The 15,381-nt window shown below is 41.4% G+C and overlaps 2 protein-coding genes across 3 annotated transcripts in view; one reads left to right on the forward strand and one right to left on the reverse strand.

Annotated features, from left to right (window-relative positions):
• ZNF800 (zinc finger protein 800) overlaps window positions 1–6,124 on the forward strand; it is a 90,921-nt gene extending 84,797 nt beyond the window's left edge. For both annotated transcript variants that reach the window (XM_077264924.1, XM_077264923.1), the window contains one exon: window positions 2,983–6,124. In XM_077264924.1, coding sequence (XP_077121039.1) covers window positions 2,983–4,613 — 1,631 coding nt within the window. In that variant the 3' untranslated portion in view covers window positions 4,614–6,124. The remainder of the gene's footprint in view (window positions 1–2,982) is intronic.
• Window positions 6,125–11,138: 5,014 nt separating this feature from the next.
• On the reverse strand, window positions 11,139–14,913 carry LOC143776036 (uncharacterized). Its single transcript, XM_077264925.1, has 3 exons — window positions 13,494–14,913; window positions 13,188–13,347; window positions 11,139–12,261 (listed from the first exon to the last, which is right to left on the reverse strand). The coding sequence occupies exons 1-3, from the start codon at window positions 13,648–13,650 to the stop codon at window positions 11,187–11,189; spliced, it is 1,392 nt and encodes a 463-aa protein (XP_077121040.1). The 5' UTR covers window positions 13,651–14,913; the 3' UTR covers window positions 11,139–11,186.
• Window positions 14,914–15,381: the final 468 nt, after the last annotated feature.

The raw sequence follows: 15,381 nt of genomic DNA on the forward strand, positions 1-15,381 counted from the left end.
CAACGCAGTGATCCAGAACACTGCCCCAATAGGCAAATGCATGTAGAGTAGCTGCGGAGACACCATCACGTGTCCTGCAAACGGTTGGACAGGCCCCTGCGGAACAACCCTCGTAAAGTGGCATCGTTCCAGGAAATCTCAGCTGCGCAGGGTCTGAACTCAGAACAAATCCATTCCGCTGAGTGCTTCCCCTGTGTCACACTCATCACCATATCCTCAGCCAGACGCACTCTATCAGGCTCACCATAAATATGCCCAAGATCCACAGACATACGTTCCGGAGCGGCGGAAGAGAGAGAGAGAGAGAGCCGCCCTTAATAAAGAAACAATAATCCCCACCCTCTGGCTTTCATTTCCCAGAGGTGCGCAGTCGTAGAGGGGAAAAAAACTATTTACACCCCTCTCTGAACACCCTAAATTTTTATCCCCAGAAAAGGTGACCTGTAACTTTAACAGGTGGTTTGGGGAAAAGTAAGGAAACATCTGTGGCACCCTCATCCTGAGCCCTAGGAGAAAAAGACTCCTGCATGGCATCAGCAACTCTTTGCTGAACATGTTGATGCGACTGAACCAGGGTTCTCTATTCCACAGACAGTTTTTGCAACATTTGAGTGAGATTACTCACTTGTTCAAAAAGTGCATGCAACGAGTCCATAGTAAAACAAAACCCCAACACCAGAGAAGGAAGAAATACTGGTAGGTCAGTGATAATAACAGGAACCCAGCTGCAGACTTGCAGCAGGAGTCTGCGCACGTGTTCCAAACGGAGCAAGAGTGTGTGGCAACGGTGGCCGTAGATGCCAGAGAGTAGTCAGAGAGTGCCGAGGTCAAGCCGGGAGGACAGCGTAGTATAAAATGGTGAGACGTAAAGGGTGGTGAGGACGTAGCAAGAGGTCAGATAGCCGGAGATAGTGACGCAGTACAAACGGGGCAGGCAGATGGGAAGAGAGAGAGCACCAAGCCAAGAGTCAGTCAGAAACGGATAACAGGGACAGAGTCACTAGGCAAATGCACAGACAAAAAAACAGACCAGATCATATACTAAAAGGCAAACGGACTAAACAGTATGCAAGCACACCAGGGGTCAGACACACAGTCTAGAACGAATGTATCACTGACAAGAATCCCCAGACAGAGGCGGGTAAATATAGCCCTCTCCAAACCAAAAAGAGGCCATGCATAATTAACCTTGAGAGGACATGAAAGGGAATCCTGTCCACAACCATGACAGCTCATTGACAGACCAGGGTGGCATTGCTCCCTCGACTTCGTGTCAGCAGAGGTAGCTGAATCCATGGCAGGAGCAGTCTGTGACCACTCTTTGCTGGTGATGGGCGCAACAGACAGGAAGGTAGCAACTACCTAACTTCCTGTTGGTGCTTAAACACATTTCTTGTTTTTCATGAAGTCCCGGATATCCCCTTTAAGAGCTATACTCATCACACCATCCCTCCTTATGAACGACAACCACTGCATCGTTCCACCTTATGAATTACAACCACAACACAGTCCTCCCTCATAGACTAGAACTGTCTCAATAGTAGCAAAAAAATCTGGCACTCGGGATAGTTTGAACGTATAACATATTTATTTGACAATCCACAAATTAACGTTTCGGTCTGTTTTAGACCTTCATCAGAACTGATTGCCGTGTGGGAACTGTCAGAGAACAACGCTTTCAAGGGCAATCCGAATTGCTGTAGAAAGGCGCTAAGGTATAATGACAATTTTTCCAGGCAAACTGCCTATAAAAATGGCCACTATACCTTAACGCCTTTCACAACAATCCTTTCTGATGGAGGTCTAAACAGACCAAAACTTTATTTTGTGGATTGCCAAATAAATATGTTATTCGTTCAAACTATCCTGAGTGCCAGGTTTATTGCTTCTATTGGATTACGGTTTGGATCCCTACTTAGGCACCAGAGACGCTCAACCAGGAGTGCGGAAATCCCTTTTCTAACTGCCATAACGTCACCCTTATGAACTATAATAACTGCCACTCTATTTTCCCCTTATGATCTACAACTGCCAGACTGTCCACCCTTGTAAACTTTTAATAGCCACACTGTTCTTCCTTTTGGATTAATACCGCCACCCTCTACCTCCTTTAGAATTTTAATTGCCACACTGACCTTTTTATGGACTATAACCTACATTATCTATTCTTATGAACTATAATCACTGCACTGTCCATCCTTTTGAGCTATAACCACAGCACAGCCCCCTCCTTATGGGCTACAGCTAGCACGGTTTCTGTCCTTATGTACTATAACCACCACACTTGACGTTTATAAGCTATATTCCCCACACAATATGCTCTTATGAGCTATAACTGCTGCACTACCTCCTTATCGACTATAAACTGCACACTGTATCCCCTTACAAACTGTGGCCTCCATATTATCCCCGTCTTCATGGTGTCCCACACACTGCTCCCCTACACACTGCCTCCATATTCAGTGTCCTCCCCACTTACTACACATTGCCCTCTCAATACAATAGAATGTATGAAATATCCATTCTACTTGTTCTCTAAACGATTTGATGGTTTAACAGTCAGTACTGAGAATTATCCAAATCTCAATCCTAGGTGCAGCAAAATGCCACCTGTTGACAGAAGCTTCAGATTGCTCACCGCCATAGTTAAGATACTCCTCTTGCCTTATGGCAGAAATGGCCTGGTCGGCAGTATTCTCTTCACTTAATTATTTGCTTACACTAATGTAATTTTAACTAATCTTTATTTTTCCACTTATAGCTGAATTCTATTAATATGTCTTTGTAAATATGCATACATAGTTAAATATGTATACTGGTAATGCACTTGCAAAACTATTTTTACTTTAAAATCAGTCCCATATTTACAAGAAGTTAGGTGCAGGTAAAAATTAGGAAAATTAGGCAGTTAGTAATATAAAATGTTCTTATACAATGTTCTATTGCACACAATTTGATGTTTATTTTTGCATCTTGACATAGATCCTCCAAATGGGAACAATCAAAGTCAAGTAGTAAAAGATCTAGTGGAGTCGGTGAGCCCAAAAGCAAGCAACCCAGAGATCGTCATACAATTAGAAGCTATTCAGACAAATAAAAATGCAGTGTTTCAGATTGTTAACCCTTCCAGTGAAGTAAACCTTGTTACCAATATTTCTGAATCTGCTGATGTTCAAGAGGAGGAACCTGCCCATAAACCAACAGTCACTCCAGAAACTGTAATTTCATCTTCAGAAAATCCTACTATAGAAGATACTTCTAGCACCTCAAAGGTAAATAATCCAATTGTCTCCAGTCTAGTTGCAAAATCAACTAAGAAAGCTAGCATTAGTAATCCATTTTTATGTCGCCTTTGCAAAAAAGATTTTAATTGTCGAAGAAGCATTCGTCGTCACGTTAAAAAAGTACATAAGAAAAAGTTAGAGGATATTAAGAAATTCATTGAGGTACAACGAAATAAACCTTTGTCTTCTTCAAAAGGAATTTCCAGTACATTCCATTCAACGGGTAAAAGCTGTCACATATGTCAGAAATCGTTTGCTACTAAGGCCAATACTAGGAGACACATTGATGAAGTTCACAGGGGTATGAGAAGAGACTATATAACAGCAGAAACTACTGCAAAACCCTGTAAAAGTTTAAATCCTGAAACAGCAACGCCCAAAAAAGGAGTAAAGACTATTTTACGTGCAAAAAAATCTTCTGCAAAGTCTGATTTCAGTCTTTCATCTTATGGTTGTTCTGTTTGCAACAGGCGATATACCTCAAAATCTTTACTGAAGAAGCATATGCTGATTTTACATAAGAAAAATCAGTCTGAAAATAATACCAAATCAGCTGAAAGACATGCTGCCATCACAAATGGAAAAATGAAACTTGAAGACTCCTCAAATTCTGGTACAAGTTCCCCTCAGAGTGAATCTAAGGGGGTGTTAATTGAAAAAAAGAATGTGCATCCAGCAAAAAACAAGGCAAAGTCAGATGGAGATTCTCCCAAGACTGTTTCATCCCCTGCCAGTGACAAAAAGAAATGTCGAAAGCCTAAATTATCAGCTGGTTTTGATTTCAAGCAGCTTTACTGTAAGCTCTGTAAAAGACAATTCACCTCTAAGCAGAACCTGGGAAAACACATAGAACTGCATACAGACGGAAACTGCATTTTTGTAAAATTTTACAAATGTCCTCTTTGCACATATGAGACCCGTCGGAAACGTGATGTTATCCGGCACATAACGGTTGTACACAAAAAGACACAGCGTACTCTGATTAAAATAACGTCAAACTTAGAAAGTCGAGCCATCAAGAAACCAATTGAGTGTATTATGGATAAAGCTTCAAGAAAAAGTCACAAGCAAGAAAAATGTAAAACGCCTACTTCAAAAAAAGATCTGTCCTCCTCTTCCAGCAAAAAGAGTGATAGGGGTGAGGCAGGCATTGAAGTTAGAGTGACCAAAAACTTTTTGTTACTTAAGTGTAAAATCTGTGCTAAAGCCTTCGCTAAACAGAAAGATTTGGAGCTACATAAAAAGAATCACAAAGTGAATTCTAGTAAGTCGCCTTTGGTTGTGAAAAAAAAAGGGAGAAGTACAAGGTCTAAAACACCTGTGTCGTAAAAAGAAAAGCATGCTTCAAAAACAAGTGAATGGTTCCTCTTTTCTAAGAGACAAGTCATTTCATTTACTGAAAGCAAACTGTTTTAGAGTCTCTATACTAATGGATACTTGAGTATTCTGGTAAAACTCTGTCTCAGAGGCTCAGGCTTGTTTTCTTACCTTAGTCCATTACAGTATTTTATTATTTTTAAGTGAATTGTCAGCATGCTGCATAAAAAAGCAGCTTGGCCAGATAGATTGCTTTAAAGCTTGTGTATTGTGTACATTATTAATGTTAACTTTTTAGTACAAACCTCATTTCTGCGTTTAATAATATCTATGTATTTTGTAAATACTGAACCATGCACTTGTGTGAGCTAGAATCACTATAGATGTATATCCTCTTGCATAAGTCTGGAAGAATTCTCCCAAGATGCCAGATTTAAAAAGCAAATTATTATATTTTCCCAAAATTTAATGTGAAGGAATCATTGATTTTTGAGATGCTCCAATGTAATACTTGAAGTTTTCGATGATTTTTAATTTCTGTTTTTAACATTTAACTTTAAATTACTGCTTCAAATTTGCTATGAAATATGTCTTTGATCTCATGATATTATGTTTTAGGTTTTAACTCCTTAGTGACCGAGCCAATTTTGTTTAAATCTGACCAGTTTCACCTTATGTAGTAATAACTGTGGAATACTTCAACATATTCCTATGATTGAGACTTTTTTCATGACATATTATACTTTATGATAACGGTAAACTTAAGTTGATATGTTTTGCTTTATTTTAGTTTAATATCAGAAATTTGACTTTTTTTTTTTTTTAAATTAGCAATTTTCAAACTTTGATTATCCCTTTAATCCAGATAGACATACCACACAAAAACATTAATAAATAACATTCCCATCATGTCTGCTTTACATCAACATTAAGGTGGGTGCCAACACAGATCGTGGCTGATGCAGCAAGTTGTCAGCTATAGTGTACAGCCGACAGTAGCTGGGTTGTCACCTGTATGGGGATGCTAGTCTCTTATATCTCAGGTCAGTAAAAAGACGTATTGATGGTCATTAAGGGGTTAAAATCGTTTGTAAACATTTGAGAATAATCTCAAGGAAATATTGGGTAATATTGCTGTATACATTTTATGATTATGTTTTTTTATTCTTTTATAGCATATGTAGCACAGTTAGGAGCTTGGTTAATTATGTTTCCATGCTTAGTTCTCTGGAATTGTGATTTCTTTTTGTGTGTACACACATTTGTGTCTGTATATATTTCTTATACACTCCCCATACTGTAAAAATAGCATACTAAAACTTGTCCAGTATACTGTAATTGGTACGTTTACAGCATGGTTAGATTTGGTGTAATATTACTATAGGGCATGTATAGTGTGTCCATATATGTGAACTAAACTTTCATGGCATGGACTCTCGCATACAATAACCGCTTTACTTTAAAGGGAACCTGTCACCCCCAAAATCGATGGTGAGGTAAGCTCATCATCATCAGGGACTTATCTACAGCATTCTGTAATGCTGTAGATAAGCCCCCGATGTTACCTGAAAGAGGAGAAAAAGAGGTTACATTATACTCACCCAGGGGCGGTCCCGCTGCGGTCCGGTCCGATGGGCGTGTCAGGTCCGCTACGGCACCTCCTATCTTCATTCCATGACGTCCTCTTCTGGTCTTCTTTGACCTTTCCGGCACCTGTGCACTGTAGTACTTCGCTCTGCCCTCAACAGGGCAGACAAAGTACGCCTGCACCGGAGCCGCGGCGCAAAGACCAGAAGAGGACGTCATGGAATGAAGATGGGAGGCCCCGGATTGGACCTGCGACGCCCATCGGACCGGGACCACCCCTGGGTAAGTATAATCTAATGTCTTTTTCTCCTCTTTCAGGTAACATCGGGGGCTTATCTACAGCATTTCAGAATGCTGTAGATAAGCCGCTGATGACGGTGAGGTTACTTCACCATCGATTTTGGGGGTGACAGGTTCCCTTTAAATTCAAGATTTTTAAGTTATGGAAATTCAAACCAAAAGATTAATAATATTGTAAAAAAAAAGATACAGAAATACAAATACTAATTTTGGTTTTAAAAAGTATATTTAAAAAAAAAAGACGAGCTGTGTTACAATATTTTTAATTCAATTTTTTTTCTCATTAGTATCTGTTCCAACCTTTTTGATGTAATTTATTAGTTATTTTTATTGTCATTTTGAGAAGTTAGGAGTAATTTAGTTCCTTTATTAGTGTTTTTTTTTTAGTTTCCTCCAATGTAAAGGCTCCTATTATATTATAAAATAGATTTCAGTACCTGGATTGTCGAGTCAAAAACACTAGTGGTATGGGTGTAGCAACAATATTAACTTTGCCCACTATTGTTCATGACTAAGTGGCCACTCAGAAGAAGCTGAGCTGAACTGATAGCTGACAGAGTTGCACACACAGTGCTTTGGCAATTAGTGGGTTGCAAGGATCAGATTTTAGTTGTATTCCACCAGTGTCTTTGAAAGGATAACCTTATTAAAGAATTATTACAAACATCGATTACATCTGGTCATACTTCACGTTTCAAAATAAATTAATGAATGTAATTAACTGTGATTATCTTTTTCTGTGATTTATAGTCAGTCATTTTCTCAAACTATTTAAGCCTTTTAGTATAATGTATTAATTGATAAATATAACTTATTTAATCTCTGTGTACCTCCTTGTTTTATTTTAGTCTTGAAAATTAACATTGCCTATAAAGAAATGGAAGGAGTCAGAATAGGGAGTTAATAGATATATTGTTAGTGTTTCTCTGCAGCAGGTGTATTAGGCTACGTTCACATTAGCGTCATGCGACGCAGCGTCGCCGACGCAACGCACGACGCATCGGAAACGCACGCAAAAACGCACCTTTTTTGACGCAAGCGTCGGACGGATGCGTCGTAAAACGCTGCGTTTTTGGTGCGTTTTTGTTGCGTTTTACAAAAAACGCAGCGTTTAACGACGCATGCGTTGTGAAACAATGATGTAACAATTTAGTGTCTAGACACTAGCTAAACACCACCAATGAATAGAAGAGGGTGGGTCTAGTGTTTAGACAATAGATAATGCCACCAATGGGTAGATGAGGGTGGGTATTAATGTAATAGTGGTATATATACCCCGGCATAGATTATTTCCAACCATAGAGCATCAAGATGGATCGTCCCATGGAGATTATCTACCTCAATTTTGAGCTGGAATTAGCCCTTGCTATTGCTTATGCTATTGCCTGTCATGAACAGAGGAAAAGGGACAAACTACGGAGAAGGAGTCATCGGCGTTTTTGGCTACACCCTATAGTGGAAGTCCGAGAGAGTCGTGGAGCCTATCCTTGTCTGTTTGGCGAATTAAATGAGAACCAGGATAAATACTTTGAATACACAAGGATGTCACAAAACAGCTTCCGATATCTGTTGCGTCTGGTGGAAGGAACCATTTCCAGGCAGGACACGCAGCTCCGTAAATCGATTTCCCCCGAGGAACGTCTGCTGGTGACTCTACGGTACGTAATGCAATGTGAAGGATTTATATGTTCTTGCCATTTTTTAACCCCTTCACCCCGCGGCCCTTTTTCGTGTTTGTGTTTTCGTTTTTCGCTCACCTCCTTCCCAGAGCCATAACTTTTTTATTTTTCCGTCAATATGGCCATGTGAGGGCTTATTTTTTGCGTGACGAGTTGTACTTTTGAATGACATCATTGGTTTTACCATGTCATGTAATAGAAAACGGGAAAAAAAACTTCAAGTGCGGTGAAATTGCAAAAAAAATTCAATCCCACACTTGTTTTTTTTTTTTGTTTTTTTTTGCTAGGTTCACTAAATGCTAAAACTAACCTGCCATTATGATTCTCCAGGTCAGTACGAGTTCATAGACACCTATGACTAGGTTATTTTTTATCTAAATGGTGTAAAAAAAAATTCCATGCGGTAGTTAAATGCCGCTGTCTGCGTTTGACAGCGGCATTTAACAGGTTAATAGCCGCGGGTGAATAGCGATTTCACCCGCCGCTATTGCGCGCACATGTCAGCTGTCCAAAACAGCTGACATGTTGCAACTTTGATGTGGGCTCAGCGCCGGAGCCCACATCAAAGGGGGAGACACGGCATGCACAGTACATGTACGGCGTATGTCGTGAAAGGGTTAAAGTAACGTGTTTTGGATTTGTGGGGTGGGGGATTGTAATTAAGAATGAAAAATTATTTCAAAACAATTTAATTAATTACATTATTTTTTATTTTTCTTCTTGTCAGTTTCCTTGCTACTGGAGAGACCTTGAGATCACTGCATTTCCAGTTTCGGATTGGAGTCTCCACACTGTCTGGTATTATTGCCGACACATGCCGCGCATTGTGGGACAACCTCCGGGAGGAGTTTTTACCCATCCCTACAACAGAAATATGGCAGGCCAATGCCCAAAAATTCGAACAAGTGTGTTCCTTCCCTAATTGTATTGGAGCAGTTGACGGGAAGCACATTCGGATTTTAAAGCCTGCACGAAGTGGTTCGCTGTTTTTTAACTACAAAAAAACCTTTTCCACCGTCCTCATGGCCATTGCAGGTGCTGACTGCAGGTTTCTTGCCGTGGACATTGGAGCATTTGGCCGTGCCAATGATTCACGGACATTTAAGGAGTCAGACATGGGCCAAAGATTATACGAGAACAATTTTAATTTCCCCCAGCCACGACCTCTTCCCAACACCGAAGGACCGGCCCTGCCATTTGTTGTGGTTGGGGATGAGGCTTTTCAAATGAGTGGCAACCTACTTAAACCGTACTCCAGTCGGGGGTTGGACCGCACCAAAAGTATTTTTAATTATAGACTGTCCAGGGCCAGAAGAACTGTGGAGTGCGCCTTTGGCATCCTGGCCTCCAAATGGCGTATCTTAGGATCCGCTATAAATTTGAAAATTGAGACAGTGGATGAGGTGGTGAAGGCGTGTGTGGTTCTCCACAATTTTATTATTGATAAAGAGAGAGTCAACGTGGAACTCGATGAGCCCATACCAAATCCATTGCCTGATTATCAAGCTCATCCTCTGTGGACAACTGTGGAGATTGCTCATATGAGGGACCAATTTGCTGCATACTTTGTTTCTGATGTTGGCCGTGTTTCATGGCAAGATCACATGGTTTAATCTTCGTGTTATTATGATGTCATGTAAACACTGTTGTGTCCATGTCATTTAACCATCCTATGTATGGTTATTATATGGTTATTGTTATAATGTCCCCTAATTGTATAATGCGTTGTGTTTTGAAAAAAAGTTCTTGTGCCTTTCCGTTTTCAAAAAACAAATCTCCCATACGTTTTTCCATAGTAATAGAATTGTAAAATCCAATTTTATTGAAAGTAATGTGTGTCCCAAAAAATTTGTCTGTTCCACAGTTTTGGCGTATAACATAATCGGCTCCCACCTTGTCAACCATTTTTAATCCTGCAGACTATTTGCATATGGAACCTGGCTTGACAAGGAGGGAGACGATCATGTTTGCAAAACTGTACAGAGTGAACACTATTGTACTCAGGATGCTAGAATACGTCCAGAGTCAAATAGTGGCGACACTGTGAACATTGCTTCCACCTCACCTGACCAATATTCTTAAGGTACATTAATAAAACTATTATCCTACGATACCGACCAGTGATACGACTGGACCGAGATCGTTGTTTAGTTGTCGCGTGGTTGCTGGAGAGCTGTCACACAGACAGCTCTCCAGCAACCAAAAAAGAGCAAGTCCCGTGTAATCTGGGTAATGTTATGAAGCGCTTTGCCACACTCACGATGTTTAGCATTGTAAATGTAATTTAAAAAAAAACAAAAAAACCTTACACTCCGGTGTGTGAAACGTCCATCGCCGGCAACTTCCCGTACTGTGCCAGCCCGAAAGCACAGCACAGCGTTTATTATTAAGTCAACGGTGTGCTCAGCTTTACGGGCGGGAATCACAGTGTCAGTGTGGACAGATGACGGCGAAGGACGTGGTAGACACCGTTTTATATTTGTGGGGTATTGTTCACTTTTTATTGGAGTGTTTAAAACAGTGCGCTAGTAACCCAATATTCCCTTATTTAAAACAAAGACATCGCTGGATCGTTCTAAACTCGCCGATCCAACAATGACAGCGTCTGATCAGTTACCCAAAAACAATTCCAAATCATTCGCTGACACCAAAAAACTCACAGCAGGGGCTCAATCGTTTTTACGATTTCAGAAAAGATAACGTTGGTTACACACAAAAAACAACTTTATCTATACTGAAATCGTTGTCTGATGGTACATTGTAAACTTGACATATTGAGCAATGCTGTTTGTATTTGTAACATCCGAGTACAATGAGCGTCAGCCCTATAAACAATGAAAAAAAAAATTTGATAAATATTGTCAGACATTGCACATCAGGTGTTACAAAGACAAGATTTGTGTATACGGCGCAAGGTGTGATTTGGTGCAAACTTTATTTGAGACAATAAAAACAATTTAAAAAAAAAAATAAATAACATTTATTTAGGGTACAAAAAAAAAAAAATTGGGAAATGTTATTAGGGGGTACCAACATCCGCAACGAAAGGGGATTGATATCCCACACTTTTTGGGGGTGTTGAGGAGACCGAGGCGGAGGACGAGGGGGAGGAAGCAGCATACTCTAGGACACTAGACGGGATGCCGAGATCCATCCAGCCACTGGATGTTGGCGAGACTACCAAAGCAGGAGATGAGGGAGGAGGAGGGACGACCAGTGTCCTTGGCTGGCTACTCCGGGTAGACCCAGGCTGTGTAGATGGTGTACTCCTTGTAGACCCAGGCTGGGTACTGGGTGTACTCCGGGTAGACCCAGCCTGGGTACTTGTTGTGCTCCGGGTCGACCCGGGGTGTTTTCTGGTGGTACTTTTGGGAGCAGCCATAGCCAAGGTCGTAGTGCTTGTCGTCGTCGTCATCTTCTTCTTCTTTTTCCTCCTCTCTCCCTCTGGGTGTGGGTCGGCTTCCCGTCTGTGTCCCCTTGAAGGCCTGTCATGCTCTGAACTTTGGGGGTCTGTTCTGTGGTGGCGGTGGCGGTGGCCCTCGGCACGCGGAGCTCTGTGGTGGTGCTCTGCAGCAGGAGTCGGAGTCATGGCAGCCAGCGATGGTACTGCGGGCATAGTTGTCGCTGACTGCATGACCCGAGCCTGCTGCAGAGCACTGACATATACATTGTTGCAGCCCTGCATGACCGAAATCTGGAGTTCCGGCGTAAGATGTTCAACCATGCCGTTGTGAATGGCATTAAAAAAATGTTTGGCCGGCCTCGAGAGATCCGTTTCGATGTTTTCAAGACGACGTTCGATACTGCACATTTTATCGCACATCGCCTTGAAACCATTCTGAAATACGGTGCTCAGATGTAAAAATTCGGGCATGACCGCCCTGTCCGAGGCCCGCTGACGCTGTCGGGAAGACCCAAAGGAAGGAGCGACAGAGGCCTCGGCCAGGGGAACATCTGATGGACCGGCTGCCGGTTCGCCAGATTGGGGTGGTGCAGACCTGCTCTCGCTGTGGGATGGCTGCGACTGTTCAGATGGCGCTTCACAAAGGACCGCTCCAGAGGGTCGGACAGTCTCGCGGGTGCTGCTGTGTGTTCTGTGAAAACATAAGGAAACCATTAGTATACTAAATATCACATTTAACATGCGTCATTAATTAACTTTACCGCCAGATATCCATTGCCGCCATTAATATTAACCTATTTTTAATATTGACACTGCATATGCACCATCAATATTAAAAAAAAGGTATTTATTTAATTCACAATAGTCACCCATGGTTGTGGTTTGCAACGCCACACAATTATGCTTAAGTTGGAACTGCCATGACGTCACGGTCATGTGACCGAGACGTCATCACAGGTCCTGCGAGCTGAGTAACCATGGGAACATAACCTGCTTTGCAGTGGAATGTATGCCGTATCGATTATATTTTACTTTTTTGTGTCTACAAAATCGCGGATACACCTGGATAGCCACTATACTACTCCACTATTAAATATTGGCTGGGCATGGCCAATCTACTATTTTTCTGTGTTCTGTATACTTCTGATTTCAGTGAAATTGCTAGTAAGTCAAGCTCAACATTGTAGTAATCCCAGAAGGGAGCCGCTGTGTCAAGTGTGAGAAGACCAGAAATGAATAAAAAATTCAAGGTCAACGAGGCGTGAAAAGTAAAAACAAAATACTTTATTCACTTCAATCAGAAGCCGAGGATGAAACATCAGCACAATACAATAAAAACACTATCTACGCGTTTCAGGTCTGATGTTCCCTGTCACCTAAAACGCGTAGATAGTGTCTATTGTATTGTGCTGATGTTTCATCCTCTGCTTATGATTGAAGAGGATAAAATTATGTATTTTTTACTTTTCACGCCTCGGTGAGCTTGCCTTTTTTTCTTCCTTTCTATACTTGGTACTTGCCAAAATAAATGGCTGGGCAATAAGCTACGTGGCTGGAATGTAGTATGTGAATAGGAATGTTATAAAAACTAGGTGTGTGCATAGGTACTATACTTACTCTCTGCTTCCAAGGACCGGTCGCAAGAACTGCAGTATACGGTTGTACTTGTACACCGAGGTCCTTGAAGCGGCAGCACCACTACGAGTCTGTCCCTCCTTTTTCAGGCCCCTCTTGAAACGGTCCTTCATGGAGCGCCATCTGGTCTTCAATTGTTTAACTGTGTATAAATTAAAAAAATAAAAAAGGTTTTAGATAATATATTGAAAACGATTACGCAACCGTGTGCAATCCCAATAGAAGACATCGCAGACGGTTGTGTAATCCTGGCATGATGGGTCACAGCAGCATTTTGTAAATACTTACGGAAACTAGCTTTGGCCTTGGGTGAAGCGCTGTCGAAGCCATCCCACAGCGATAGTGCCACCTCTATCCACAGACGGCGCAATATGCCCTGGTCCGCGTGCCGAGGGTCACGGCTGTCCCACAACGGGCCCCGTGCTTCAATGGATGCCACCATCATGTCAATATCGAGTGGTTCATCCAGGGCCCGTTGTGAAACCTAGAAAAAATGGAAAATATTAATGTTTGAAAGATAAAAAAAATTGTCCCTACCTCCTCCACCGCCACCTACTACACACAACACCACAACCTCCCACCACCCCCCATACCTGCAAAAAAAAAAAAAAATTAAACAAAAAAAATGAATAGGTTTGAAAAAAATATTTACTCTCCGTGCTGCAACCACAGCTTGGCCCCGTGGTCCCTGCTCCTGCTCCCTCTCTTCCTCCTGGTTCTCCTCCTCACTTGAAGAAGCCTGCAAAATAGTTTACCAAAAAGTTGAGTGACCCATCTAAAAAATGACAGCGAATAGTAAGCAATAGTAGATCATGTACTCACCGCACTCCTCAGCGGTGGGGTGTTGCTCGAGTCGCTGCCGCTGGCCATGACTAATGCAATTCTGAAATAAAGAACAAAATAACATTGATACTATGCTCCTATGCACAATCCAGCAATAAATTAAAAAAAAAAAAAAAAAAATTAAACCACAAAGAACATTGCACTCCAACTGAACTAACGCTGAGCAAACAACACTGCCACATTGATTAAATTAAAGAAACAATGGCAGAGACAACCCAATGCCAGAGTACAAAAGCCTAAAGATAAGAAGACTAATCTACAACAGACCCAATGTAGTAATCCCAAAAGTGTTTTTTTTTTTTTTTTAAAGTACAGTATGCACGGAGCAACACAAAAAACACAATATTTTTTTGAAAGTAAAAAATTAACAACCCCGAAAAATTAAGGGAAGAAACATTAATAACAAACCATACTTTACAATAAAACCGACAGGGCCGGAGACAATAAAAGGGCCAATACACGCCATACCTCACAACCATAAACATACAACGATGTCTTTACACAACCACAGTGCTGAACATAATACACAACTTGCAATAAAAAATTACTAAATGTAATAAAAGGGCTCAGAATCATTCTATACTACCATACTTTACAATAAAACCGACAGGGCCGGAGACTATTAAACGCCATCATATAACGCAAGAATAAAACATCACAACTGAATACAAAAAACACCACCAAACCAAAAAATGGAAACGAAAAATCTGTCCTGGAAAGAACAATAATCAAGGCCGCAGACCATGAAACGCCATCGTATACAACGCCATACATCAGAACCAGACCAAAAATACCACAATATCCTAACCACAGTGCAGAATATAAAACACAACTTGCAAAAATAATTTTAAAAAACATGGAGAAAATGCACAGAATCATTCTATACTTACATCTCTGGACAGCGGATGAATAGTAGAAGTCGTCTGGTGTTCTGGTGTGATGCGTCTAGATGTTCTGGAGATGTGCCTCTGGTGTCTTGCCTCAAGATGCTGCAGCAGAAGTGACAAACAATCCAACATTTTCTTTATATATGTGGGATGTTTTTCTCACTGTTTGCACTGTCTAGACATTGTCTAGACACTTTTTTGTTTCATTTTATCTAACGACGCATGCGTCGCACAACGCACGCACGACGCACACCCGCGACGCAAGTGCGTTGTCAATAGGTTTCAATGGGAAATTGTAACGCATTGACGACGCACGAGCGACGCAAGTGCGACGCGCGCGTTTTTTGGACGCAACAAAAATGCTACATGTAGCGTCTCCGACGCCGGCCAGGTGCGGTGAAACGACGCATGCGTCGTGCGTTTTACCGAAAACGCAACGCATGCGT

The sequence above is a fragment of the Ranitomeya variabilis genome, chromosome 5, assembly GCF_051348905.1.
Source record: "Ranitomeya variabilis isolate aRanVar5 chromosome 5, aRanVar5.hap1, whole genome shotgun sequence".
NCBI lineage: Eukaryota > Metazoa > Chordata > Amphibia > Anura > Dendrobatidae > Ranitomeya > Ranitomeya variabilis.